Source organism: Nelumbo nucifera, chromosome 1, assembly GCF_055504915.1.
Source record: "Nelumbo nucifera cultivar China Antique chromosome 1, China Antique-T2T, whole genome shotgun sequence".
Classification (NCBI taxonomy): Eukaryota; Viridiplantae; Streptophyta; class Magnoliopsida; order Proteales; family Nelumbonaceae; genus Nelumbo; species Nelumbo nucifera.
The window spans coordinates 8,233,803-8,260,533 of NC_142649.1; the positions used below are offsets into that span (position 1 = coordinate 8,233,803).

The 26,731-nt window shown below is 36.3% G+C and overlaps 1 protein-coding gene and 1 long non-coding RNA gene across 2 annotated transcripts; one reads left to right on the top strand and one right to left on the bottom strand.

Annotated features, from left to right (window-relative positions):
• The first annotated feature begins 4,719 nt into the window (after positions 1-4,719).
• Positions 4,720-9,616, top strand: LOC148802874 (uncharacterized). The gene is made up of 2 exons (XR_016081362.1): positions 4,720-5,434; positions 5,604-9,616. It is a non-coding gene; the product is annotated as an uncharacterized LOC148802874 (long non-coding RNA).
• LOC104586843 (UDP-glycosyltransferase 74G1-like) lies at positions 8,844-17,949 on the bottom strand. The gene is made up of 3 exons (XM_010244207.2): positions 17,746-17,949; positions 10,328-10,995; positions 8,844-9,779 (listed from the first exon to the last, which is right to left on the bottom strand). The coding sequence occupies exons 2-3, from the start codon at positions 10,985-10,987 to the stop codon at positions 9,051-9,053; spliced, it is 1,389 nt and encodes a 462-aa protein (XP_010242509.1). The 5' UTR covers positions 10,988-10,995; positions 17,746-17,949; the 3' UTR covers positions 8,844-9,050.
• Positions 17,950-26,731: the final 8,782 nt, after the last annotated feature.

Genomic DNA, 26,731 nt, shown 5'->3' on the forward strand with positions numbered 1-26,731 from the left:
TGGCCTCTGTTCAGTCTTCTGGCAGTGTGCCATCTTGGAGGTACTGTACGATGGGGTCCATCCAGGATGTTCCGTGTTAGATAGGAAGGATGAGGAGCATTGTCGGTGCGATGTTCAGCTAGGCCAAGGTGTCCATTTATACCATTGAGTTGAGGTCGGTCTGTGGTGAACTGGCTAGCTTTGAGAGTGCGTTAGCTTGGGGAATTTGTTGAATGTTGAACTGCTCGAGCCGTTGGATGAGCTCTTGCACCTTCTATAGGTAGCTTGCCATAGTTGAGGTCCGCATCTTGAACTGACCATGGATCTGGTTGACCACAAGTTGAGAGTCACTGAAGGGCTTGACTCGCTGAGTTTCAGGGTCTAGGGCAAGCCAAAGTCTAGCTATCAGGGCTTCGTACTCAGCCTTGTCATTAGTGGCTTTAAACTCAAACCTAAGGGCATGTTCCAATATAGTGTTGTTGAGATTGAAGAGGATGAGGTCGCCGGCTCCGTTGCCTTGCTTGTTGGATGAGTCGTCCACATAGAGAGTCCGAATCTACGGTGCCAGGGTCGGGTCTTGCGTGGTGAAGGTGCACTTTGCGAGAAAGTCAGCTAAGGATTGGGCCTTGATGGCGGCCTAAGAAGCATAGTTGATGTCGAATTTGCTCAACTCTACACTCCACTTGATTAGGTGGCCAGATGCTTCTGTGCTCTGAAGAACTTGGTTGAGGGGCTGGTCGGTAAGCACTCGGATGCTATGAGCTTGGAAATATGGTCTGAGCTTTCTCGCCGAGGTGACCAGTGCCAAGGCCACCTTTTTTAGGTTGGTGTACCGGGTTTCTATGCCACTGAGGACTTTGCTGGTGTAGTAGATCAGCCTCTCTACTCAGTCTTCCTCCTTGACCAGTATTGAGCTAACCACCTCGTACCCGGCCAAGAGGTATAGCAGCAGCTCGTCCCTTGTCCTAGGTTTCGTGAGGAGAGGTGGCGAGCTTAGGTACCTCTTCAGCTCCTAAAAGGACTGTTCACATTCCTCAGTCCAGTAGAAGTCTTTTACCTTTTTTAGATCCTTAAAGAAGGGTAGGCATCGGTCCACAGAGTTGGACATGAACCTACTGAGGGCGGCTACTCGTTCGGTGAGGCGCTGCACTTCTTTGTGGGTTCGAGGTAACTGCATGTCGAAGATGGATTGGATTTTTTCTAGGTTGGCTTCAATTCCTCTCTACGTAACCATGGACCCTAGGGATTTGTCAGAGCTGTCTCTGAAAGCACATTTGGTTGGATTCAGCTTCATTCTATACTTCCTAAGGGTGCCGAAGACTTCCTTGAGGTCGGCTAGATGGTGCTTGGCCTTCTTGCTTTTTACAACCATGTCATCGACATAGGCTTCGACGCTATGGCCAAGTTGATCATTGAATACCTTATTCACTAGCCATTGATAAGTGGCATCGACGTTCTTGAGATCGAAGGGCATCACCTTGTAGCAGTATAGTCCACGGTCTTCTCCTAATCGTCAAGATGCATCTAGATCTAGTTGTTACCCGAGAATAAGTCCATGAAGCTCAGGAGTTCGTGCCCTGCCGTTGCATCGGCGAGCTGGTCGATCCTCAATAGGGGGAAGCTGTCCTTTGGGTAGGCTTTATTAAGGTCGGTGAAGTTAATGCAAATCCTCCACTTACCATTGGCCTTTTTCACCATCACCATGTTGGCCAGCCAGTCCGAGTACTTTACTTCCCGGATAAAGCCGGCGTCAAGCAACTTCTAGACCTCATCGTTGATCACATGCCACCGTTCTACGACAAAGCTCCTCTTCTTTTGCTTGATGGGTCAGTAGTGTGGGTCAGCGTTCAAGCGGTGGGTGATGACCTTGGGGTCGTTCCCCGACATATCAACGAATACGTCGGCGTGGTCCCTTAGTAGCTGTATTAAATCCTCCTAAAGACGATCTTCTAGGAGAGAGCTAACCTAGATCGTCTTTTCGAGGTCTTCCTCGGAGAGTGGCACTTGGACGAGGCCTTCAACGGGTTGGCCGTGTTACGTCTTCACATCATCCTGTAGATCTATGCTTTCGGTCATCAGAGTTTCTATGGTAGGGCGTGGTCCTCGGTGGGAAGTCAGGTAACACTACTGTGCAGTCCTTTAGTCTCCATGCACTACTCCCACGCCGTACTGGGTCGGGACATTCATCACGAGGTGGAACGTGGAGACAGAGGACCATAGAGCATTCAAGATCGGGTGGCAAAGGATGACGTTGTACGACGACGGGCAACAAACGATGATGAAATCGACCATGGCTATGGTAGTGGTATTGCCGTCTCCAATCAGAAGAGGGAGGGTGAACCTCCTGGTTGGCATGAGTGACTCCTCAGAGAAGCCCATCAGGGGAGTGTTGACGGGGACGAGACGGTTTGTATCGATGCCAAGCTTATCGAATGCATCTTTGGAGAGGATGTCTACTGAGCTGCCTATGTGAACCAGGATGCGTTGCACTTCGAAGCTGTAAACTTCGGCTGTGATCACTAGGGCGCCGTCATGCTTGGCATGTCCAACCCAGTTCTTAAAAAACTTTGGTTAATGAGAGGCAACAGTCTGTGCTGTTGAAAACATTCGTAGGAATGCCATGTTACCAATGAGAGGGGTAAAATAGTAATTATCCTCTATTTGATCATGTCCAACCCATAAACTCTATCAACAGCATAGGTTAGCCAAAATTTTCCCCTTTGGCCCCCATAGGAGCGGGGTGCTATCCGAAGAGGTACGTATTCGCATCTGCACCCCATGGTCGCCGTCGCCCCACAACGTATCCCAATGAAAACTCTAGGAAATATTCCCAATGCATGCGGGGAGATGTGCACGTGGGGCACCAATGTGAACTCAAGAGATATGCATGTGCACCTTAAAATGATTCTTGGAGTTCTTGTCCTCAGTCATAAATAATTAATAGGGTAAACTTCATATAGGGTGTTTTACTTGATTACTTAAGGCTCAGTTGGGAAAGAGTACAATACAAATATGTTCACTGTCTATACATACAAAATAATACAAATACAAGGCTTTGCACTCTACATGTTGTAGTTGTACTTCTCCCAAATTAAGCCTAAACTTCATTTTATACTATGTTCCCTTTAAGGCTATGTTTGGTTCGAAGGAAAAAGTAGGGAAAGATGTGAAAATCTATATAATGTAAAGGTTTTCTTGTCTTTCCTTTCCTTTCCCTACTTTTTCCTTCAAATCAAACACAGCCTAAACTATCACAAATGAAGAAAATAAGTACCTGGCCATTAGCATTCCATTTCAAGAGAATGGAGGAATAGTACATATCATGTATGTGATACATTAGACATTTTTAAATATCCAAATTACCCTTTTGAATGTTTTTGCTTTTGTCTTCATTCCATATTTTAAAACGAGAAAGGGGCATTTTTACTTATAATCTCATCTAAAAGTCGAAATGTCAAATGTTATGCATTTCGATTCCAGGTAGACGTTCTACCAAAAATGCATGTAGGCAGCTTGGGGAAAAACAAGAACTATGGCTGTTGGGAAAAACAGTCTGTGCGTGGGGAGTGCACAATGAGAGCGGATTAGTTGAACTTGGTAGCTGGCCGTGGGACCATCAGTTTGTTATACACTAAGTAATCATAAAATGCAGATGGCCCACAACAACTCAATTTCTCAAATTTATTCATGGCTTATGTAGAACTAAACAATTGGTTCCATTGTCCATTAAATAATAATAAATTCGAGCCGAGATCTATTCAACAAAAATTGTCCCAATACACTTACTTCTTAGCATGATGTGTCTGCTAGACGTGTAAAGTGGGCATGCGCAGCTCGAGTAAAGTGCGGGCTGTGCTGTGTTGGCTGTTACAAGCTGTGCTGTTCTTTTCGGTGAAAAATTTAAGAATCGATTTGATACGGCCCACGACCCAAGCCCATATGGGCCTGTACTGTGCCATGGGTTGAACTAGCCCAAGGGCCAAGCCTTGGGCTAGGTCGTTCCGTGCATCGAACTACTTTTTTATCATGGATGTTCAAGTCACCTCATTTAATATATTCAAGAATTTTCAACAAAACAAAAGGTGTTGTTGAATCATCCACTTGAAGAAGTGAAAGTGCATATATATCTCCAAAGACGGAGATTTTTTTTTTTTTTTTTAATTTTCTGGGCCGCAATTGATATGGCTGAAATGATCATGTCAATTGGACCATATGATTCCTTTGACCTATTCAATGGGTAGACATTATTGTAATATTTTTATTCTTTTGAAGATTTTTATTTTCATAATGTGGCAGCTAATCAATTCCCCATTCTATAAGGATATGTTTGGTTTAATAGAAAATAAGAGAGAATCAAAAGTTGAGTAAAGTGAATTCCATCAACTTTTTCTTTCTATTTTAGCACCCCACACTTGTTAAGTTTAACAAAATAAGAGCCAACCGAGGGCTGGTTTAGCTGGGTTGTCCTGCAACCAGCACTATGGGGAAAAAGGGTAAAAGGAGAAAGTAATTGCTGACTAACCAAGCTGTGCCCACCATTCTATTTGGTGACACACCAAATAGAACGGTGGCACATCATTTGCAAACCACTGATTGTGGTTTGCTTAATTATGAAGAAAATTTTTAAAAAATCCCATTATACCCCTAAGCTCAAGTATAAATAGGGGTCCTCCTATGTTAGTTGATAACATATTTCATTTCATTTTAGTGTATAGTGTATATAGTGTGTTGAGAGGAGTATTGAGTGTTGGGTACAGGTGAGATTCCGGTGAGACCATTTTGTATTTTTTTCCTGTTTATAATAAGAAGGAAGCTCCGAGTTGCTACCCGTGGACGTAGGCATTTTGGCCGAACCACGTAAATCTGGTGTTCTCTCTTCATTCTTTCTTTATTGCTATCTGCTTTTATTTTCTTTCTGTGCACGTACAAATTACATTATTTCCGCTGTGCAATTCCAACAATTGGTATCAAAGCCACACAGTTCAGTTCCAAGATTCTGCCGAAATCTGTATTTGCTATTCCGGTATTGCACGTGTTGAATATGGCGAGTTCGAGCTCTACCCGGTTCGACATACCGAAATTCAACGGATCCAACTATGCAATTTGGAAGTTGAAGATGCATGCTGTGTTGGTGAAAGAAGATTGTGCAATTGCCTTATAAGAAAAAGAGAAAAAGCCTGCTAATATGAAAGACGAAGATTTTGAGAAGAAAAACCAGATAGCCATGGCTGATATTCTTCTTGCTTTAGAAGATTCGGTTCTATTCAATGTGTCCGAGGAAGCCACTGCCAAATGTTTATGAGACAAGTTGCGGAATCTCTAAGAGGGGAAATCGATGTCCAACAAAATCTTTCTCCGACGACAACTCTACGATTTGAGGATGAAGGACGGAGCCTCTTTGCAAGTACACCTGAATGAGTTCAACACTCTCGTAAGCAAATTAGCAACTATAGAGGTACGTATTGATGACGAAGAAAATGTTGCTCTTTTGCTTTGTTCTATGCCAGACTATTGGGATAATTTGATAATGAATTTGAGCAATACTAAATATTTGTCATTAGAATCTACTATTTCTATGTTGCTTACGGAAGAATCTCATAGAAAAGTTGGTGAGAATTCTTCAGGTGACGCAATGATGGTACGAGGTAGATCGAATGAGAGAAACGACTCTATAAAAAATCAAACGAGATCCAAGTCAAGAAGCAACAAGAAAGGAATCAAGTGTTGGAATTGTGGTAAGAAGGGGCACCTTCGAAAAGATTGTCGGCAACCCAAAGTAGAGCAAAATTGGCCCAACTCTAACAAAGATCCGACTTCAAATAATTCCCAAGGAAACATCGCAGAAGGAAATGATTCATCAGAAGATGGTGAGGTACTGTCTATTGATTCTTGTAAAAATTTAAAGCATAACTGGATATTAGATTCTAGTGCTTCTTTCCATATGACGCCATGCAGAGATTGGTTCTACACATACCAATCGTGCAATGGTGGGATTATTTACATGGGTGACAATAGTACATGCAAAATAGTGGGAATTGGAGACGTTATAATTACTATGTTTGACGACATCACTAGTACAATCTCTGGTGTACGGTATGTTCCTGAACTGTGAAAGAGTCTCCTGTCACTAGGAAAGTTTGATGAAGACGGTTACAAGTTTTCTGGAGAAAAGGGTCAATTGAAGATCAGTAAATGAGCTATGGTAATTGCAAAAGGCAAATTACAAGGGAAGCTATACCACTTGATCGGGGATACCATGGTCGGCGATTTCATCGTTGCAAATGCTATGACCGATTCTGTCATGATTTGGCACAGACGTTTGGGTCATATGAACAAGCAAGGACTTAATGTACTTCTTGATCAAAATCTACTTCCTGGCTTAAAATCTACTGATTTGAATTTCTATGAAGATTGTTTATTTGGGAAACACCACAGAGCTAGTTTTCCCAAGTCTAAAGCTAGGAGTAGAGAGGTATTAGATCTAATACACTCTGATATGTGGGAAGCTACTACGGAATCTCTTGGAGGTTCATTATACTTTGTCTCTTTTATTGGTGATTTTTCCAGAAAAGTATGGGTATATTTACTCCAACGGAAGAGTGATACTTTTTCCTATTTCAAGAAGTGCAAAGCTCTAGTTGAAAATCAAAAGGGGAAAAGAATTAAGTGTCTGAGAACTGACAATAGGAAATAATATACCTCGAAAAAATTTAAAGATTTTTGCAATGAGCACAGCATTCTGAGACAGTATACGGTTTCACGAACTCCACAATAAAACGGAGTTGCTGAACGGATGAATCGTACACTTATGGATCGAGCTAGAAGCATGTTGAGTGCAGATGGGCTGGAGTAGTATTTTTGGGCAGAAGCAGTCAATACAACATGTTACCTAGTAAATCGCTCTCCCACTACGACACTTGATTGCAAAATTCTAGAAGAGGTATGATCAGGAAACCCTGTTGATTATTCTTTTCTACGTACATTTGGTTGTGATGCTTATGTTTGGATTCCTAAGGAGCAAAGGACCAAGCTAGAGGCAATGTCCAAAAAGTATATTTTTCTTGGCTATGCAGAAGGTACAAAGGGATACAGATTGTGGGATCCTACTGCTCACAAGATAGTTGTTAGCCGAGATGTTGTCTTCATGAAGATTCGATGCAGAAAAAATCAAGCTCTAAAACAATAGAGAAAGTTGAAGTGGAATCTTTTCAAAAGATTCAAGAGCAACAAATTGATACAATTGTTGATGTACCTGAAGAGCACATTGAAAATTTTGAAGGAGATACTTACAGTGATCAAGGTTGATCGAGGAGAGCTACAAGACCTTCTGTCTGGCTTCAGGATTATGTAACAGCTTATGCTTGCATTACAGAAGAGTACGAGCCTTGTTCATACCAGGAAGCATGCAAATGTCCAAATGCTCGTCATTGGCAAATGGCAATGGAGAAAAAAATGGAAGCTTTGAAGAAAAATAAAACTTGGGACTTAGTTAAACTACCTAAGAATCGAAAGGCCATTGGTTGTAGATGGGTGTACAAACTCAAAAAGGACACTAATAGGAATATTGAAAGATACAAAGCTCGACTAGTTGTAAAAGGATATGCTCAGAAATCAGGTATCGACTTCAACAAAATATTTTCTCCTGTTGCTCGATTAAGTACTATTCGTATTCTATTGAGTATGGCTACAATATTTGATTCGGAGCTGGAGCAGTTAGATGTTAAAACTGCATTCTTGCATGGTAATCTTGAAGAAGAGATTTATATGACACAACCTAAAGGCTTTGTCGATGACGACAAAAATGATCTAGTTTGTCAGCTGACCAAATCACTTTACGGTCTAAAACAGGCGCCAAGGTGTTGGTATTATCAAATGCGAAGCAGATCTTTATGCCTACACATACTTTGGTAATGATCACTTCATCATTTTGTTGTTATATGTTGATGACATGCTAGTTGCAGGTACTGATAAAGGAAGTATCTCAACATTGAAAGCTCATTTGGCTAGGGAGTTTGACATGAAGGATCTGGGGGTGGTTAATCAGATTCTTGGGATGATGGTATATAGGGACAGAAAGAACATGAAAGTCTGGATAACTCAAAAGAGTTATGTTCAAAGGGTCTTGCGGCACTTCAACATGCAAGATTCCAAACCAGTCAGTATCCCATTTTCTGTCGGTTGCAAGTTGTCTTCGGAACAATCACCTAGCACTGAAGCTGAGAAGACAGAGATGTCCCACATACCATATTCATCATCAGTAGGGAGGCTTATGTTTGCCATGGTGTGCACCAGACCATACATTGCACAAGCAGTGGGAGCAGTCAGTAAGTTTATGGCAAATCTAAGAAGAGATCATTGGATTGCGGTGAAGAGAATCCTTCGGTATTTGAAGGTTACTTCTGAAATCTCCATTTGTTATAGTGGCCAAAGTTTAAAACTAGTTGGTTATGTGGATGCAGATCTCGTTACAGAAGATCCACACTAACAACAGCACTGCTGATATATTGACAAAGCCGGTGATGAGAGAGAAGTTCATTTAGTGCAGGACTTCTCTGGGACTTGAAGCTACATAGCAAGAGATGATCTGTAGCTATTCTCGAGCGAATTTTTCTTCACTATGAAAATTGTCTTCAAGTGGGAGAATGTTGAAAAGAAAAAGGTGGGCCAGTCGGTGGCCCACCGAAATTGCAATCGGTGGCCCACCAAGCTGTGCCCCCCATTCTATTTGGTGGCACACCAAATATAGGTATCAATTCTCCCATACGTCTAACTATTATATACTTTTCATTCATTCACATTTCACAATATGTAAAGACTTGGATATATAGGTAGAGTTTGTGAAATATTATGTATGAAACTGTTGCTTCTCAAGAATTGTAATATAGATATAATTTACCAGATTTCCTTAATGCCATGACAATTAATGCTTGGTTTGTATCGATCCTAACATACGATGACAAATCTCCAAGGTAAGAATTTCCCCCGGTGCATGAATATTAAATATTTTCTGAGGCCTCTAGTACTACAAGAAAGAAAAGATTTAAACAAAACTGCCAAGACATACGAGCAAATCAGGACCTCTTGAGCTTAAACAAGTGATCCAGAAATTCTTCAATGTTCTTGTCTGAACTGCCACCTGCATCAAGTGCTTTCTTAGCTAACTCCTTCCATCTTGTTGTATTCTTCCTAATAGTTTCCCCTCTCACTCCTTCCATCACTTCCTTGAGGCATCGTTCAATTTCTTCCCCCCTCACAATCCCCTTCTCAATATCCACCTTAGCTCGTACTCCCACTTCCCACACACTCTCCACACACTTGGCATTAGTGGGTTGGTCCGACCACTGTGGGATTCCCACCATTGAAACTCCTAAGCTCAATGCCTCCAGCGTCGAATTCCAGCCACAGTGTGTCACAAAGCATCCAACTGCTCGATGATTCAACACCTCCAACTGGGAACACCACGGCACGACCAAACCATATTCTGATGTATCCTCTTCGAACTTCGTTGGCAGCTTGCTTTTCTCCTTTTCTCTCACTACCCATAAGAAATTTCTTTTGCTTTCCCTCAGACCCTTGGCTACTTCCTCCATCTGCTCCTCTCCCAATTTTGCAAGACTTCCGAAGGATATGAACACAACGGACCCTGCTTCTTTTGTGTCCAGCCACCCTAGATAAGCATCAGTGTTCGCCTTCCGGAGACTCAGATCGGTGTCCCCATCAACACTCTTATTTAAATACACTGAAGGTACAGATGGGCCAATCGTCTTTACCCGCCAGAGCCCCACCAGGGTACTCAACACCTACATGGGACCAGAACATCAGTAACTCTTCACAGCTGGTATTGTATTGGAACAGAACAAGTTAAATGGATCAATTGGAACTGAATCACACAATATTCGAAGTCGAATCCAATTAGAATATTGAAAATTATTGTTAGAATTCGATTAAATATTTAAATATTCAATTCGATTTGAATTCCACTGATTAATTATATTTTAAGTAATTAATAAATGTTTTTATTTTTATAAAGTATATAAATATATGATTTTTTTATATAATTTAAATATTATATATATATAGAAATTATATAAAATACTTAAATATTTTATATATATTATATATAAACAGAATTAAATAATTGGTCGAATTCGGATATTTATCGAATCGAATCAGGTTATATCTGACTTCGATTTGATTACTTAAATAATATGAATAGGATATTTAATAAATTTAACCGATTATATGATACTCGAGTTATCCAAATTCGATTTAATTATGTCGAATCTTAAATATTGAGTAGCCAATGAGATTATAACACCTCACGTTTGGAATGGTTTTAGAGCCTTACCTCACTCTCCAGGTCGTGAAAAGTGTTGATGAAGACCCAATCTACTTTATCCAAATTAGAAAATTGACCCAAAAGCATACTGAAGAAGTATGAATTGTTAGACTCTTTGTCCACAATGAAAGATGGGAACTCCGTCACCCCAAGCGGTGGCAGCCCAGGAAGCACTACTGTATCTTGCTCTGCTGAAGGGATGGTGACACACTCCTGTCGGACATGATAGTAGATGGCGAAAACAGCGCAGGATTGAGTGACGAAAGAGGCTCCTTCCAAGCCAAATCTCTTGGCTACGTCCAGGACCCAAGGGAAAAACGAGTCATACACAAGACAAGTGAAAGGATACTCAGAGCCTTCATACTTCTGAATCACCTCGGCTAGAGTTCTCGACCCCACATCCTTGAATCGCTCATTGTAGGCCTCGGCACCGCCGGCGGAGTCAAAGCCACCTTCATCGAAGCCATCGGAGATCGTCTCGATTGGGATTGAGCCAACATCTGATTGCATGGATTTGCTAATGAAGACTGTCACAGCTAGTGTGGATTTGATGCCTTTGAAGATTAGACGCTTAGCAAAATGGAGCAAAGGGTTCATATGGCCTTGGCCTGGACCAACAAAAACCAGGACATGGGGCGTCGGCAATGAATCTCTTCCATTATTCTCCATTTCTTTGGCTACAGAAATCCATGGATTAGGGGGGAGAAGATGTAACATATATAGAAATGAAGGTGAACGTTACGTTCTAATATGGGACAGAATTATACTACCAATAATAAATTTTAGGTAAATTGCTCAAACCTCCCCCTGAGCAAAAACCAAAAAAAAAAAAAAAAAACTCCCTTGAAGATCAATAATTGCAATCACCTTTTCTGAATTTTCTGACACAGTTGCAAGTAGACCTCATATGTTAGAATCTTCTAAAAAGAAGCATGAAAATGTTCAAAATACCCATGTAGTTATTATTGAGTCTGTTTTTTTTAGAGAAAATAACACAAACTTTATGAAAACATATGAGAGAGAGAGAGAAAAAAAAAAGAATTTGAAGTTGTAACTTTACCTTTGAGCGATTGATATGAAGGATAAATTAGAAAAATAAATCAATTTCAGAAAAGAGATTGAAAAGATTTGGGATAGTCGGTTTATATATAGGAAAAACTTTGAAAATAAACTTTTTAGTTAAAGGTAGTGCATGGGTATTTTGGACAATTACATGCCTCTTTTTAGAGGATTCTAGCAGAAGGAATCTATGTGTCAAAAAGTTTGGAGGGAACTGATTACAATTACCATTCTTCAAATATGATTTTTGCAACAACCCACAATTTCAATAAAGGTTTCAGCAATTTATTTACCCAGACTTTTTCCCCCTATAAATTACACTATAGCTAGACAATTGCTTGAGCAAACAAAAATCCGCTTCATGCGCTGTATCTCCCACATTCATTCACTTTGAAAATCTCTACAGTTCAGCACTAAAGGACCTTCCATTTTTGCAATCCCAGAAAATAATCTTTCTTGCATTGGCATCACTGTGCACGTGGATTGACTGTGCTAAATTTAATACTTTGGGTAGATTATAGACGAGCTTGCATTTCCTGCATGCTTCCAATAAATTCTATGCATTACATCAACTGATTTTAATTAATTTTATTTCAAAGGCCGGTGCATTGGCAAGAGACTGAATCATTCTAGATATTATCATTGGTAGAACGTTCCAGAATACATCCCTTCTGTGTATTGGAAACATCTCCTGATCCTTCTAAATATTATTATTGGTAGATGTTTTCAATAAACGGCAGGGATGTGCTGTGGGACGTTGTGGGGGGTAGACTTAAACTCCATTGGCAATTCATTTTTGGCCTGTGGGTCGCATGCAATACGGTTGCGCAGGAAATGCTTTCTCATTAGAAAATGCCACTCTATGCTTTGGCGTATTAGCATTTAATTCCTAGAATTTTCATTTGTGATAAAAACCCGAATTTGGACTGATTGGAGATAAAATCATGCACACCGGGCTAGCTATGTCAGTGTTTAGTACATATGGGGCTTGCAGTGAATACTCGCATGTCCACTCATGATAGGTAGCCCATCCCAATGTACATGATTTTGTCTCCCACTCATCCTGACTACAAAAAACCCACCCTGAACTTTAAGATTTTAGCACTTTGCCCTACTATCAGCATTTTATTAGTTGTGTTTTAAAAACCGACACGGAAGTCAAATCGTTTTTGCCTTTGGGTCGCAAGTCACCAATTCGACCGTTTTGGGTTGAATGGGTTAGACTGTTTTTTATTTATATTTAATTTATTTTTTTAATTCAGTTTTTTTATTTTTTATTTACAAAAATATTAAAAATTGAAACTTATGGCTAAAAAAAGGGGGTTTTAGCAAAAATAGTGGGGCGAGACACATAGTTCTCGAAAAATTACCCAAAATAAAAAGAAATCACCTCAATCGAACATTGGAGTGCAAAGTTATGACCTCCCAAAGTTTATATACATAGTATGCAACCTGTGACCTGACCATTGAATTAACCGGGTCAATGGTCCAACCATCCAGGTCAAACAAATTTTGACCAAATCAACGGGTTTTGACCTTTCTCCGGATTTTACTCAACGACGGGTTGAAAACACTATTTTAGTTAACTTTAGAAAACTTTTTCAAGTGATTACCATATGTGCGAGTAAACATTATTAAAACCCCAAACTGCCCTAATTTTATTTTATGAGTCATTTTTGTAGAAAATTGATAAAATAAACAACAAAAACAAATACAGAGAATAAAGGAAAAGTAGGAAATTGAAAAATACTGGAGTTACAACAAAAAAATGAATAAAAAGATGAGAATTAATCAAAATAAAAAGACAAAATATAAGAAAGAAAAGGCACAAAATATATAAAAAAGGAAAATATAGAAAACACTGAAAATTGCAAAACAAAAACAAAATAAATACAAAAAAGAAGAAGAAAACTGAGAAAATACAATAAAAATATAGATAATTGGAGATAAAAAAAGGAAGGTACAAAAATACGGAAAAATAAAAAACAATAGTAGGCATTTTTAAAATTTTATCACTACGTCAGGCTCGTTAACAGGGGTGAGGGCGAAGTAAGAGAACATGAAAGTTCAAGGTGAGCATTTTGTCACAACCCCCAAAGCGCAAGGTAGCAATCTATAATTTAAGTTTAATATTTTATCAAATTTCATTAATAATTTTGTTTGTGTTTACTTTATCTTTATTTAGGATAAAATAATAATTAGTTATCTATTTTTAATAAACCTTTTTAATCCTTTTTCTTTGTTTGTTCTTTTTAATTCGGAGTATGTCCACATGAGAAAGATTCATTTTACCTTGGTGGTATGAATATTTTGGCAAGTCTCTAACTGTAAGAGTCGTTACTGTTATCTAAGACTATCATTGGAGGTTCAACCATAATCAGCAAGAGGTACAACTCATTTGAGCAATTGATTGTACCCTAAGGTTGTGTTTGGTTTGAAAGAAAAAATAGGGAAAGGTAGGAAAATTTATACAAAGTTTGTAAAGGTTTTCTTACCTTTCCCTTCCTTTCCCTATTTTTTTCTCGAAACCAAACATAGCATAAGAGTCTTAAACACCAAATTCATAAAAAAAAAAAAGTCTTAAACACCAACCAACCCTGGTGCTAAAGAAGATTCAAAAGGGAAGAAAATCATATTAAAGGCCAGTTTGCAACTAAGGTTTTTAAAATCGACCTGAACAACGAACTGGTCAGGGGTCCAGTTCTCGGGTTGAACGATCGGTCCATTCTAACAAAAAAAATAAAAAATAAAAAATGGTCAAAACCGTTGAACGGTTCAACCGCCCGAATCAACGATTTGTTGATCAAATCAACATTTTTTAACAAAAATCTAGTTTTAGAGAAAAATGGAATCGGTCACCTGACCGATTCCCGGTTTTTCTGGTGCAACCATCTGGTCCGGCCCGGTTTTGAAAACCATGTTTGCAACAATGTGCCCTAATATCTTCTAACCCATAAGCTTCTATTCTTTGTTACAGGTTGGTCGTCTCTACTATTACCATTAGACTACTTATTCGTATCTGTGATTTATATATGCAGATTGTGATTATTTTATTAAAACTGAATTGCCTTATACTGCAACAATCTTAGATCTGATTTCCTTCAATTTTCATCACCACTTTGTTGAATTGAAAACTACAAGTTAACATCGTAATAGATCTTTACAGAGTCACAACTCACAACAGTCTTTCGCCGGTAAGCATATTGGGCTTGAATTTATTAGGGGAGAAGCTTCGGTCAAGACTCAAGTGGAGTGAGGTTCATAGATAAGATTTTATTTTTGAATGCGCCTTTCACATAAAGGCCCATTGGACTTGAAGCATGGACAAGTACAAATTCACTTATACTTTGGGTTTCAATTTAATTAATTATAATGAAGACAATAAAGATCAAACACTAAATCACTCGATCAAACAAGGTTTGATACCATCTCAAGAAAGCTTTTCAACCGAAAAGGTTAAACTATTAGATGAGGTCTCTGAATAAGTTTTCATTCTCCAACAAAGGATTGATGCCAGAGCAACATGTGATGAAAAATGTACAAGTTGGGAAGGATTTGAGGGGGCTGCCTTGGATGAGGAAAAGGCATGGAATGTTTTCAATGCGATTTAGTTCTAGACGATACCAATAAAATGGATTTATATCTGGATGATCTATTTGTACTAGAAAAATATAGTGATGCCAACCACTCTGAAAAACAAAATCTACTTGTAGCAATGAATTCATGTGATGTGGTGGAGTAATTTAATGGAAATCTACTTGTGGCTATGAATTCATGCTAAGAGATACCATGAATTAAGTCATCAAGGGGTAAGAATAAGTCACTATGAAGTTTAAATCTTTCCTATAGTGTAAATAATACAGATTACAAATCATAGTAAGGTTGAGCTTATAAACTCTTAAATGAATTGGAATCAGCTGGAATGGGATTTTGTTTCAAAAGAGGGGAGTGATTGATCATTCCCTTAAATGAGAAATGTCATTCCACCTAAAATGGGAATGGGATTCAGATTCCATCCAACCAAACAGTTGAAAATTGGAATCGGAATTCCCCATTTCAAATGAGACCTTAAATCCTAAGGAATAAAGGAAGGAACTCAATGAAGCAGATATGAGTTTCGATTTTGAGTGAGTAGTTAAGATGCCTAATACTTTCTACACTTGTAACCTAATCTCTTATTAGCCTGATCAGAGACCGGTTTTGGAGTCACTTGGATGATTTTAGATTAAATTTCCCTTTTTAAAATGTTTTACAAAATCATCCCTACCCCACCTTCCCTCTTTCTTAATTTTTAGACACAGAAATTAATAGGTGGCAACTCCCCAATGTCCCCACAACCGCAAGGCATTGTTTTGTCTCATACTACTTGTAGGACTCTGGTGCAAGCTTTTGTTTTTTTTCATTCAGACTTGAAACCCTATGGGTCCCATACAAACCGAGATTCACCTATACTATGCACAATATTGATTGGATTTACTTGCAAAAGGATCCAGATTTTTCCTATTTGAAAATGAGCTAAGATTTGGGGAGAAATCCCGATCCTAAATCAACTCTACCCAAGTTAAATTGTGTAGTCTCATACTCAATGTGTATATATTTTAAATTTTATTGTAATATTTTTTAAATTTTTTTATTATTTCATATATAGATAATTGTATAAATCAAAATCCATATGGAATAAAATTAAGGTTTTTAAAACCAACTCAAAGAACGAACCAGCCAGGGGTCTGGTTTCTGAGTCAAATGGTCCAACCATTCGAACTGAACGGTCGGTCCATTCTGACAAAAAAAATTAAAAAATGGTCAAAACAATTGAACGGTTCGAACAGTTCAACTGCCCAAATCAGCAGTTTGCTAACATGCGAGGATCGGGTGATGGTGCAACTATAGGTAATCGAGAATAGAAGACTTTTATCCCCAACGGGGATCGGGGACGGAGACTTGGATTAATTTCAGAATCGGGATCAGGGATGGGAGCTTGGATTAATTTCAGAATATGACCCTTTCCCCGAACCCACCCCATTACCATTCCTATCATAAAGTATTTCCCCTTTTTTCCCGGTGGATGACAAACCTCTTTGTTTTTTGAAAAAAAAATGAATGTTGGATATGAAAAATGAAAATGGATACTTCCAATGAAAGAGCAAAGTAAAGCTCCCTCCAAATAGGTTAGTGGCATCCCTCCGAATTATATAGGAGGATCAGGATTAAACCTATTGAACTGCAGGCTTTCCATATATGGTATAGTAAATGCGCCTCACATGCACCCCCACTTTGTGCCCACCCCTGATTTCCCTACAATTCCAATTAGAGGTGCCCCTGATTTTTCTACAATTCCAATTAGGGGTGAGCATTGTTTGATTAAAGTTAAAAAATCGAATAAAAAATTTTGGTTTTGGTTTTCCAGTTTGATTTTGGTTATTTCGGTTTTACAAAATTTTAGTTTCGGTTTTGGTTTTTGGGTTTGATAATTCGATTAACTGAAAATTCAAATTAATCAAACTTTATTATCTATATAATATATAAGTTAACATATAATATATATATATATATAATATGTACAATATATATTATAATAATATATTGTATTATATACATTTTTTAATATATAATACAATATTGTGATGAAATTTGGTTTTAACCAAAAACCAAACCGGAATTTTTAGTTTTGGTTATTTCGGTTTCAGTTTGATTTTTCATTTAAATTTTTGGTTTTAAATATTTTGATTTATTGGGTTTTATTTTTAACTGAATAAACCGTTTGCTCAACCCTAATTTCATCTATGTAATACCAAAACAACATTACTCTGTTTAGGAAGAGGGCAAATACAAATATTTCCAGTGCAAATGCATATTCACTTCAAACATAAACGCAGACATTGTTTCAAGAAACATCGATTAGGGTTGTTGTTTTGGGAGGCAAAGTCTCAACAATTTGATTGATGTGCCATTGATATGGAGACCAAATCAGCCCCCCACAACGTCCCACAGTACACTCCCGCTATGTATTAGAAATATCTTTCAATGATAATCCCAGAAATAATGATGTCATCATCGGGAAATGATCTCAATACATGGCGGGGATGTGCTGGGGGGGGGCTGATTTGAACTCATTGATATGATGCTGACATGGATGAAAAACACAAATTTCTCAAGTATAAACAAAAGTGTTTGTGTTTCAAATATAAATGACATTTCAATTCAAAACTCAAAACTGTAGGTTAAAACACCAACAGTACCAAAAACAATTTCATGTCAAGGCCTAATCTTGATTCTTGAATTAATGTATTTCCTGAGAAATATTACTACATATAATAACCAAGCACTTATAAGATGTATTTGCAACTGTAAACAAGGGTGTGGCTTACCTAGTTCTGCAAGTGTTAGTGATGGATTATACTATCATAACAACTTGGAAAGAAAGAGAGAGCTCCTTCTTCTCTTCTTATTAATGAAGAATGGATGATGGAGAGAGTATTTTTCTTTTCTTTTTTTTTTTTTTCCTCTCCTTTATTTTCAAAATGAAGATCAACGTCTGAGACCACCCATTACCTTTTATAAACACAGGAGGAACTGACTTGTGATTTTGAATTCTTTTCCTTTTCAAGAGACCGTGGGTCACGCACTTATACTGATGAATACATTCTTTTAGACCACCAACTTTTTAGCTTGTGCATGGTTGTCCAGTGGTTGCCATTGAATGATTCTTATAACTCAAGTTCGTTTTGCTATTGTTATATTTGTGAAATTGGCATCATTCTTGCATCTCGCATTTGATATAAATAGAAGAGATTCATGCAATGTACGAACTGGTCAATGGTGTGAAAAATTTCTTTCTTGAGGCCAAATGGGGCCAAAAGCTTAGAATTAACCTTGATAATGTATTGATATAAGTGGGGAACTTGGAAGCATATCTCGGTCCCCCTGAAAGCACCCTACTAAGATTGGGGTTTTGTGTGTAGTTTGTGAGAGATGATGGACTCTAGCTAGTAATCTCAAACGATTCTTAAAAAAATTTTGGTTGTTGAGGGGCAACAGCCTGTGCTGTTGAAAACATTCCTGGGAATGCCATGTTACCAATGAGAGGGGTAAACTAGTAATTATACTCTATTCGATCATGTCCAGCGCATAGGTTTTTTTTATAATCTCATCTAAAAGTCGAAATGTCAAATGTTATGCATTTCGATTCCAGGTAGACGTTCTACCAAAAATGCATGTAGGCAGCTTGGGGAAAAACAAGAACTATGGCTGTTGGGAAAAACAGTCTGTGCGTGGGGAGTGCACAATGAGAGCGGATTAGTTGAACTTGGTAGCTGGCCGTGGGACCATCAGTTTGTTATACACTAAGTAATCATAAAATGCAGATGGCCCACAACAACTCAATTTCTCAAATTTATTCATGGCTTATGTAGAACTAAACAATTGGTTCCATTGTCCATTAAATAATAATAAATTCGAGCCGAGATCTATTCAACAAAAATTGTCCCAATACACTTACTTCTTAGCATGATGTGTCTGCTAGACGTGTAAAGTGGGCATGCGCAGCTCGAGTAAAGTGCGGGCTGTGCTGTGTTGGCTGTTACAGGCTCTGCCGCCATCTCTAGTGAAAAATTTGAGAGTCAACCTGATATGGCCCACGGCCTAGGCCCATGTGCGCCTGTACTGTATTGTTGGTTGAACTGGCCCAAGGGCCGAGCGTTGGGTTAGGCCGGGCCATGCATCGGGCCAAAATTATTTATTTAAAAAAATAACAAAAAACTTAAAATTTTAATTTTATAAACTATATATTATTATATAAGATATATATAATATGGGACATGCTACGGGCGGCACAGACCGCTTGATCGTGCTGGACTGTCGTGCCTGGCCGGGCCAGGCTGGGTCAGGCTAGTCCAAATTCATGGTGAATCACAGGCGGCACGACTCAATTTACACCCTATGTCTGCACATCTCACCATGAGTGTAGGACTCACCAATAGGATAGGTGTAGGGTAAAAGAGCATGTACAACCAATTTTCCTTTTATCCAAAATGACAAACAAAAAAGAAGATGGAATAGCAAGGGTAGAAAGATCCCAAACAATTAAAGTTCTTCTCTCATACATCAAAAGTTCCACACCTCCTTGGTGGCTTTTGGCAACAAGGTTTGATCCGGCCCAGGAATGGCAACTGATGAGTTTAGAGCAGGAACCATACTCTCCATCTCTAACCCCGACTTTTAAGTAAATTCCCATTCTCGACCCTGATCTCCACCAAAGATGAAAATGACCCTCCATCACTGATCTCCAATAGGGATGGATTCCCCATCAGGAAATCGAATCCCTGAAAATTTTGAATTATATTATTTAAAAAATAGAGTTATTTAAAAGAAGAGTTTTTTAAATATAAAAATATTTTAAATATATTTTAATATATAATATATATAAATAACTTCATAAATAATATAAACAATATATATATATATATATATATATATAGAGGTTCGGAAGGGAAAGAAGGGCAATGGACTTAGGTTAGGACGAAAAAGAAGAGACCGAGGGAAATTTACTCTATTGATGGCCCTTGACCAATGACTAGATCACAATCGATCCAATGTATGTCTCAACCCAGGTTGCGTTATATTGGTATTGTAGTGCACTAGTGCTCTTGCAGATCCAATGGATGATGAGAAAAAGGTTGAAGCAGTGGCTAGGAAAATTAATCTATCATGTTGTATGATGAATGCCACAAAAAAATGTTTGATGTGGTTATCATCCTTAAATGTTGTTTTGGTAGATGATAGTGAACAATGTTTGTAGTTCAAATCATTGAGTAATGGCATTTCTTTTTTATTATCAGTTGTTTATGCTAAATGTGCAGATAGATGGGAATCAAGAATTCTTTGCAAGGAAATTGGGGTCCGTTTGGTTGGAATCAGAATCTAAATCCTTGGGAATCGGAATGGTCCATTCCCATAGTTTGTTTGATTCAGACAAAAATAGGAATGAGAACTAAAATCAGTAGAAATGGAATTTCATTCCCAAAAAAGGGGTAGAGAATGGTCATTCCCTCAAATGGAGAAATACCATACTCTTGGGTGTGAAAGTTAGGGATTTGGAATCAATTCGTGATTTGCTTCTCAATTGGTTTTAGCAGGGCGAATGGAAGGTAAATTGAGGTGTTGTCAGCAGATTTGCTATCATGTTTCGAATCGGTTGCATGAGACTTTTCATTTGAAAAGGTTAAATGGTAGGCTTTCATACAAGTAAAAACTAGCTCTTTGGAGAACGAATCGGTTAGGGGAACGGTTTTGGGGTCGAACGGTCTGATCGTTCAAATCGAACAATTGGCCTGTTCTAACAAAAAATATAAAAATAAAAAAAAATAAAAAATGGTCAAAACCATTTGAACAGTTCGAATAGGTTGAATGGTTAATCGCCCGGATCAGCAGTTTGCTAACCAAAATCAATGATTTTGAAAAAAATCTGGTTTTGAGGAAAAATGGAACAGGTCACCTGACCAATTCCAGTTTTTCCGGTTTGACCGTCCGATCCGATCCGGTTTTGAAAACCATGCTTTAAATCCAATCTCTAATCTAATGGTTTCGTCAAACTAAATGTAGATGGCGCGGTATCTAGGGAAAAACCCTTGCCCCCGTGGGGGAAGTGGAATCATTAGAGATGAGCAGGACTCCTTTATTGGGCGTTCTACAGTTTCTATGGCAGGGATACAAAGCTGATGATCGCTGAAGCTAAGGCTTTACTAGAACTAGGAGGAGTTCGTTCAAATGGTAAGACCTCTCAAGTTATTTGCAACATTGTTAACGGTGTAGTTTCAATCCCAAGGCGATTATGGTACTGGAACAGCTTTCTTTCAGAGTCGAGTACTAGCTAATTGTGAATTTCATTTTGTGCATATTCTCAGGGAGGCTAATCAGGTACCGAATGCTCTAGCTAACTTAGATTGTGATAATCGTCAAAGTTGGTTATTTAATTATGCAAATGAGTTCGTAGACATGTATAGAGGTTGGTACATAGTGGTTGTGCGAGGTAATTTTAGATGATGAAAATAATAATATACATTTAAATATTATGTCCCAAAGAAAGTAATATTATGGGTTAATTTCATGTATAGCAAGACAAAATAAAAGTTTTAATTTCTGTTTTTTAATATTTTTATGATTGTTTATTAATTTTATGTTTTTTTTTTGTGATTTTGTTTAATTAATTTCTATTTTGGTTACTGCAATTTCTATTATTTTTGTGTAATTTTCATTATTTTTTCTAAATGGGTTGGGTTGAGTCAAGGTGGGTTTGGTTGAACCCAACCCATTTAATTCCATCTAACTGGGTCATTAATGGGTTGGTGGGTTGGATGGGTTGGGTTGAAGCTCAATCCAAGCCGAGGCCAACCCAATCTGCCCAATTGCCACCCTAATTAGATTTGTGTCAATATTTTTAATAATACAAATCCATATATTTTAAAATTGACTAAAAAACCGTTTTTAATTAGGGGTGCTCATGGTGGGCTAATTTTTGAAACTGAATCGGGATTACTGATTTATGGAAAACCGGTAACCGAAATCGAATCGAAGACGATCGGTTAACCATCGGTTCGGTTCGTCATTTTTTCGGTGTTTTATTATTTACAATATTATAATATATATAATATTATATTTTAAATAATAAATAAAATATTATATATTATAAATATAATATATATATATATATATATTTATATATAATGCATATTTATTAATTTATAATGCACAAAAAATATAAAATATATATAATATATATAAATATACATAAAATATATGTATACCAGTTGTTTTGGTTAATTGCCGGTTTTCTATTTTGGTTAAACGAAACCGAACTGGTACCTTTGGTTTTTTTAAAATATTGAATCAAAATGAAGCAACCGATTTTTCTAATCGAATTTTCAGTTTGGTTTCGGTCGATTCGTTTTTTTTTTCTCACTCGTATTTTTAATCCAAGTGGTGGCTAAGCAATTCAACCATCCGAATCAAAGTGATCAACCTACAAAGTCATAGTTATGTAATAAAAATTTTAAAATAGAAATAAATATAAAACTTAAAAACATATAGAAAAATTAGACACATTTATGATATTTTTATTAATCAAATTAAAAAATAAGTGTAATAAACAATAATTATTTTTATTGGTAATGAAAATGAAATACATAATTTAGAACTGGTCGGAAATGAAATTATTTTACTATTTGGCAAAGATCAATAGTTTAAAATTTGGCTCAATCATGTTAATCTTTACTGTCATAAATAAATAACAAAAAAATAAAATATAAAAATGAAAAAAAAACATAAAGTTTGCAAAAAAAACATTTAGATACATGAGTAATATCATATATTTATCATATTAAACAAAAAGTAAGTGCCACATACTAGAATTATTTTTATACGGAAAAATACAAAAAAGTTTAGAAAAAAATTGAACACATCTATAATTCTATATTTACACTACTATTAAAAATATGAATAAGATTGTGGAACTTTTTTTTGACTAAAATATTCATTTTTGAATTTAGTCCCTATTTAATTATGAGGTTTAAATTGTAAATTGAACTACAACTTTTTGCCCCATTCAATTCATTCTTTTTAAATCTTACATTTTTTTTTGATAAATGAACAAAAAAAAAGGATACACCAAAAAGATTAAATATTACAAAATGAAGAATCTAGTCAAACAAATAGGCCTATTAATGATACTTGAAACTTCACAACTTAGTTCGATTATCACATATTTTGATGAGGTGTTTATGTAATCAGATTTGGATATATTTTCAATCCGCATTGAATTAATAATAAAAAACAAAATATAAAAAATACATAACATTTATAGAAAAATTTGGATACATTATTAATATCATTATCATCATCTAAAATTATCAAATGTAAAACACATGCACACTTACTATCAACGTGAAACTTTTTTTTTTGTAATAAAATTACACTCTACTTGTTTGTTTGAGAAAAAAAGGGTATAAAAATCATTTTATTATAGTTTTAATGGCTACTAAAATGCCTATATTTGTGTATTTAGTTTATCTCTAATTGTAAGGGTTGAAAATGCAACTTCATCATTACTTTCCACCTCATTTAATCCCCTTTCATTAAGTTTTATACTTAAGGTATTAAATATCATTTTCTCTTATTAAATCTTATATTTTTAGTTATTTTTCACTAATAAATGCTATTAGTTAGATTTATGTCAATATTTTTTAACAATATAAACCTAACTGACTAAAAAACAAAACCATTTTTTATCAAAGTGGTGGATAAGTAATTCGACCATTCAAATCAAATTGATCAACTTACAAAGTCATTTAGTTAGGTAATAAAATTTTTAAAATGGAAATAAATATAAAAAATTACAAAAATGTAGAAAAAGTTAGACACATTTATGATATTTTCACTAATCAAATTATTAAATAAGTATAATAAACAAGGATTATATTTATTGATAATGAAAATAAAATACATAATTTAGAACTAACCAAAAATGAAATATAAAAATTAATAATAAATAGTTTAACTTTTGGGTTAAATGTGTTAACATTTAATGTCACAAATAAATAATAAAACTTAATATAGTATAAAAACACGAATATGAAAATATACATAAATATTGAAAAAAGCATTCGAGCATATGTATAATATCATATATTTATCATATTAAATAAAAAGTAAGTGTGGTATATTAGAATTATTTTTACACACAAAAATATAAAAAAATTGTAGAAAAAATTGAACACATCTATAATTACTTACATTACTATTAAAAATATGAATAAGATTGTGCAATTTTCTTTTGACTAAAATACTTATTTTTGAATTTAGTCTCTATTTAATTGTAAGGTTTAAATTGTAACTTGAACTCCTACTTTTCACCTCATTCAATTACCTCTATTTAAATCTTATTTTTTTTATTCAATGAACAAAGGGAAAAAGATACACCAAAAAGAGAAAACGTAACATTATAAAAAGAAGAGTCTCGTCGGTCAATGATACTTGAAACTTCACAATTCTACCTGATTATCACATATTTAGATGAGGTGTTTATATAATCAGATTTGGATTTTGCAATTTGCATCCAATTAATAATAGAAAAAATAAAAAATATAGAAAATTTATAGAAAATTTTGGATATATTATTACTATATCATTATCACCATCTAGAATTGACATGTGCAAAGCACGTGTACACGCACTAGTGACTTTTAAAAGTAAAAAACATACCTTGTAAATTGGCATAAGGGAGATCATCATGACGTGTGGTAACAATGGTAATGGAGGCATCATATTTAGCATTAAGGCCATGGATTGCATGATGAAGTTGTGAACTGGTGAGAGGTTCACCAATGGCAACAAACTTATTGGCATAAAGTTTTATCTATTGCATATAATCAAGTAAGGTCATATTATTCTTTTGAAGATTTTTGATCTCATTACAGAGGTTAATAGCACTAGTAGTGCCACGAGGAGCAAAGAGTGTTCTAGTGTGTCCAAGACCTCCTTGCTGGTTTTGCAACCAACAACATGAAAGAGAGTAGATATCTATGATAACAGGGCGATTATCCAATTGAATAGGAAGTGATATTGTTTCTTCCATGAGGCAATAGCTATAACTTCCTGAGCAAAGGGACATGGCAAGGAGAGAACAAAGTCCAGGATAATACTGGCTTGTTAGTGCTCTAATACATTCAGGTGGCTTTGATAAATCTGAAAAGTTAAAAAGATATTAAAAGTGTTTGGAATCTCAAAAGAGATATAGTTGCTTTTTGACTTTTTAGAGGCTCTAAATAAAGAAGGTTGTTTGTGCAGCATCTGAAATTCATTAATTTTACTATTTTGCCCCTAAAATAGACTATTTGGTAATTTTGAGTTCAATTTGCATTATTTCATAAAAAATAATTTATTAAATTCAAAATAATATTAAAAAATATGAGTAAATTATAAAAGTAAAAATAATTTATTGAAATAAGAATAAGATTGAATAATACATACCAATTTATAAATAAAAAATAAATTATTAAGAGTTAAAATAATAATGAAAATAGTAATGAAGATCGTGAAGCAATAAAAAAAAAATAATTATCAAATTAATATCTTAAAATTAAGAAAATATTTAATATTTAATAATTAATAAAAAATTAAAATAATTAATAATAATACAAATATAATTTATTAAAGTAGGAATAAAATTGGAAAGATCCATCGCCACCGCTACCGCTGCTAAGAGTTGCAATGGCGGTGGCTGGCAGACAGGGGAGAGAGATCAAAGAACCATTGCTGCTAAGAGTTGTAGCAGTGGTGGCAGGAAGACAAGGGAGAGAGAGAGAGAGAGAGCAAAGAACCACCGTTGCTGAGAGTTGTAGCGACAGTGGTGGGAAGACAGGAGAGAGAGAGAGAGAAGAAGAAGAAGAAGAAGAAGAAGAAGAAGAAGAAGAAGAAGCAACAGCTTGCGCCATACCATAGTGGGGAAGAAGAAGAGAGCAGAACATCATAGTGGCAAATCTCCTTTTCCGAATTAGGGGAGGAGTCGAATGACCTAAATTTTTGGCTTATATGAGGGCATTAGGATTATTTAAAATTTCTATGGGGCTCTTTTGTCTTTTGTTCACGTCTGAAATGCCTCTTAACGCGTTAAGCACCTAGGGAAGCTCTTTTCTATTTAGATATGAAATTGAGTTCCAAATCTGAAAATCAAACCCAACACAAACATAGGCGGCATCTGAAAAGCAACATTTTTAAGACTCCAGAGATCTGAAAAGTGCTATCAAACGCCTAAGAGACACAAAGTAGAGATAAAAAATGGCCGAGTATACCATTGAAGTATATATTTACATTTGATGATCAATTACAAAAGATAAGATACAATTTGAAATAGAGATAATATACAACAAACCATAGTGAATTTCGTGTAGTGCCTTCTCATGCAAGAGCTCTACATGTGCTGGACTTGGTTAGATGGTTGATTACGTTTATCACGCACTCTTATCCTTTTTATCTCTATTTTCTTCAACACTTTTATGTGCCCTAGCTTCTTTGAATAACTTTCAAATGGGATACAATACTAAATTTGTATGAGCAGCTTGGAAAACAAAACAAGCAAGACAAAAAGAAAATGTGCCCAAATTAATATAACCCAAATAATTTCATAGACAAAAAAAGAGAATTTTAGAACACACCCTTTGTTATCAACTAGGGATACAATCTATACTATATTGTAAAGCGATCAGTTCCCATGTCAGCCATCCTCTTCTTCTCCTATTTCCCCTTCTCTTTTCTCTTCTTAAACTTCTCTACTTTCTCCCTTGCCCATTTCTATTTCTCTCA

Coding starts and splice junctions, on each gene's coding strand:
- LOC104586843 (XM_010244207.2), bottom strand. CDS start 10,987: ATGGAGAATAATGGAAGAGATTCATTGCCGACGCCCCATGTCCTGGTT. Junction 9,780..10,327: donor TTCACGACCTGGAGAGTGAG/GTAAGGCTCTAA, acceptor GGTCCCATGTAG/GTGTTGAGTACCCTGGTGGG.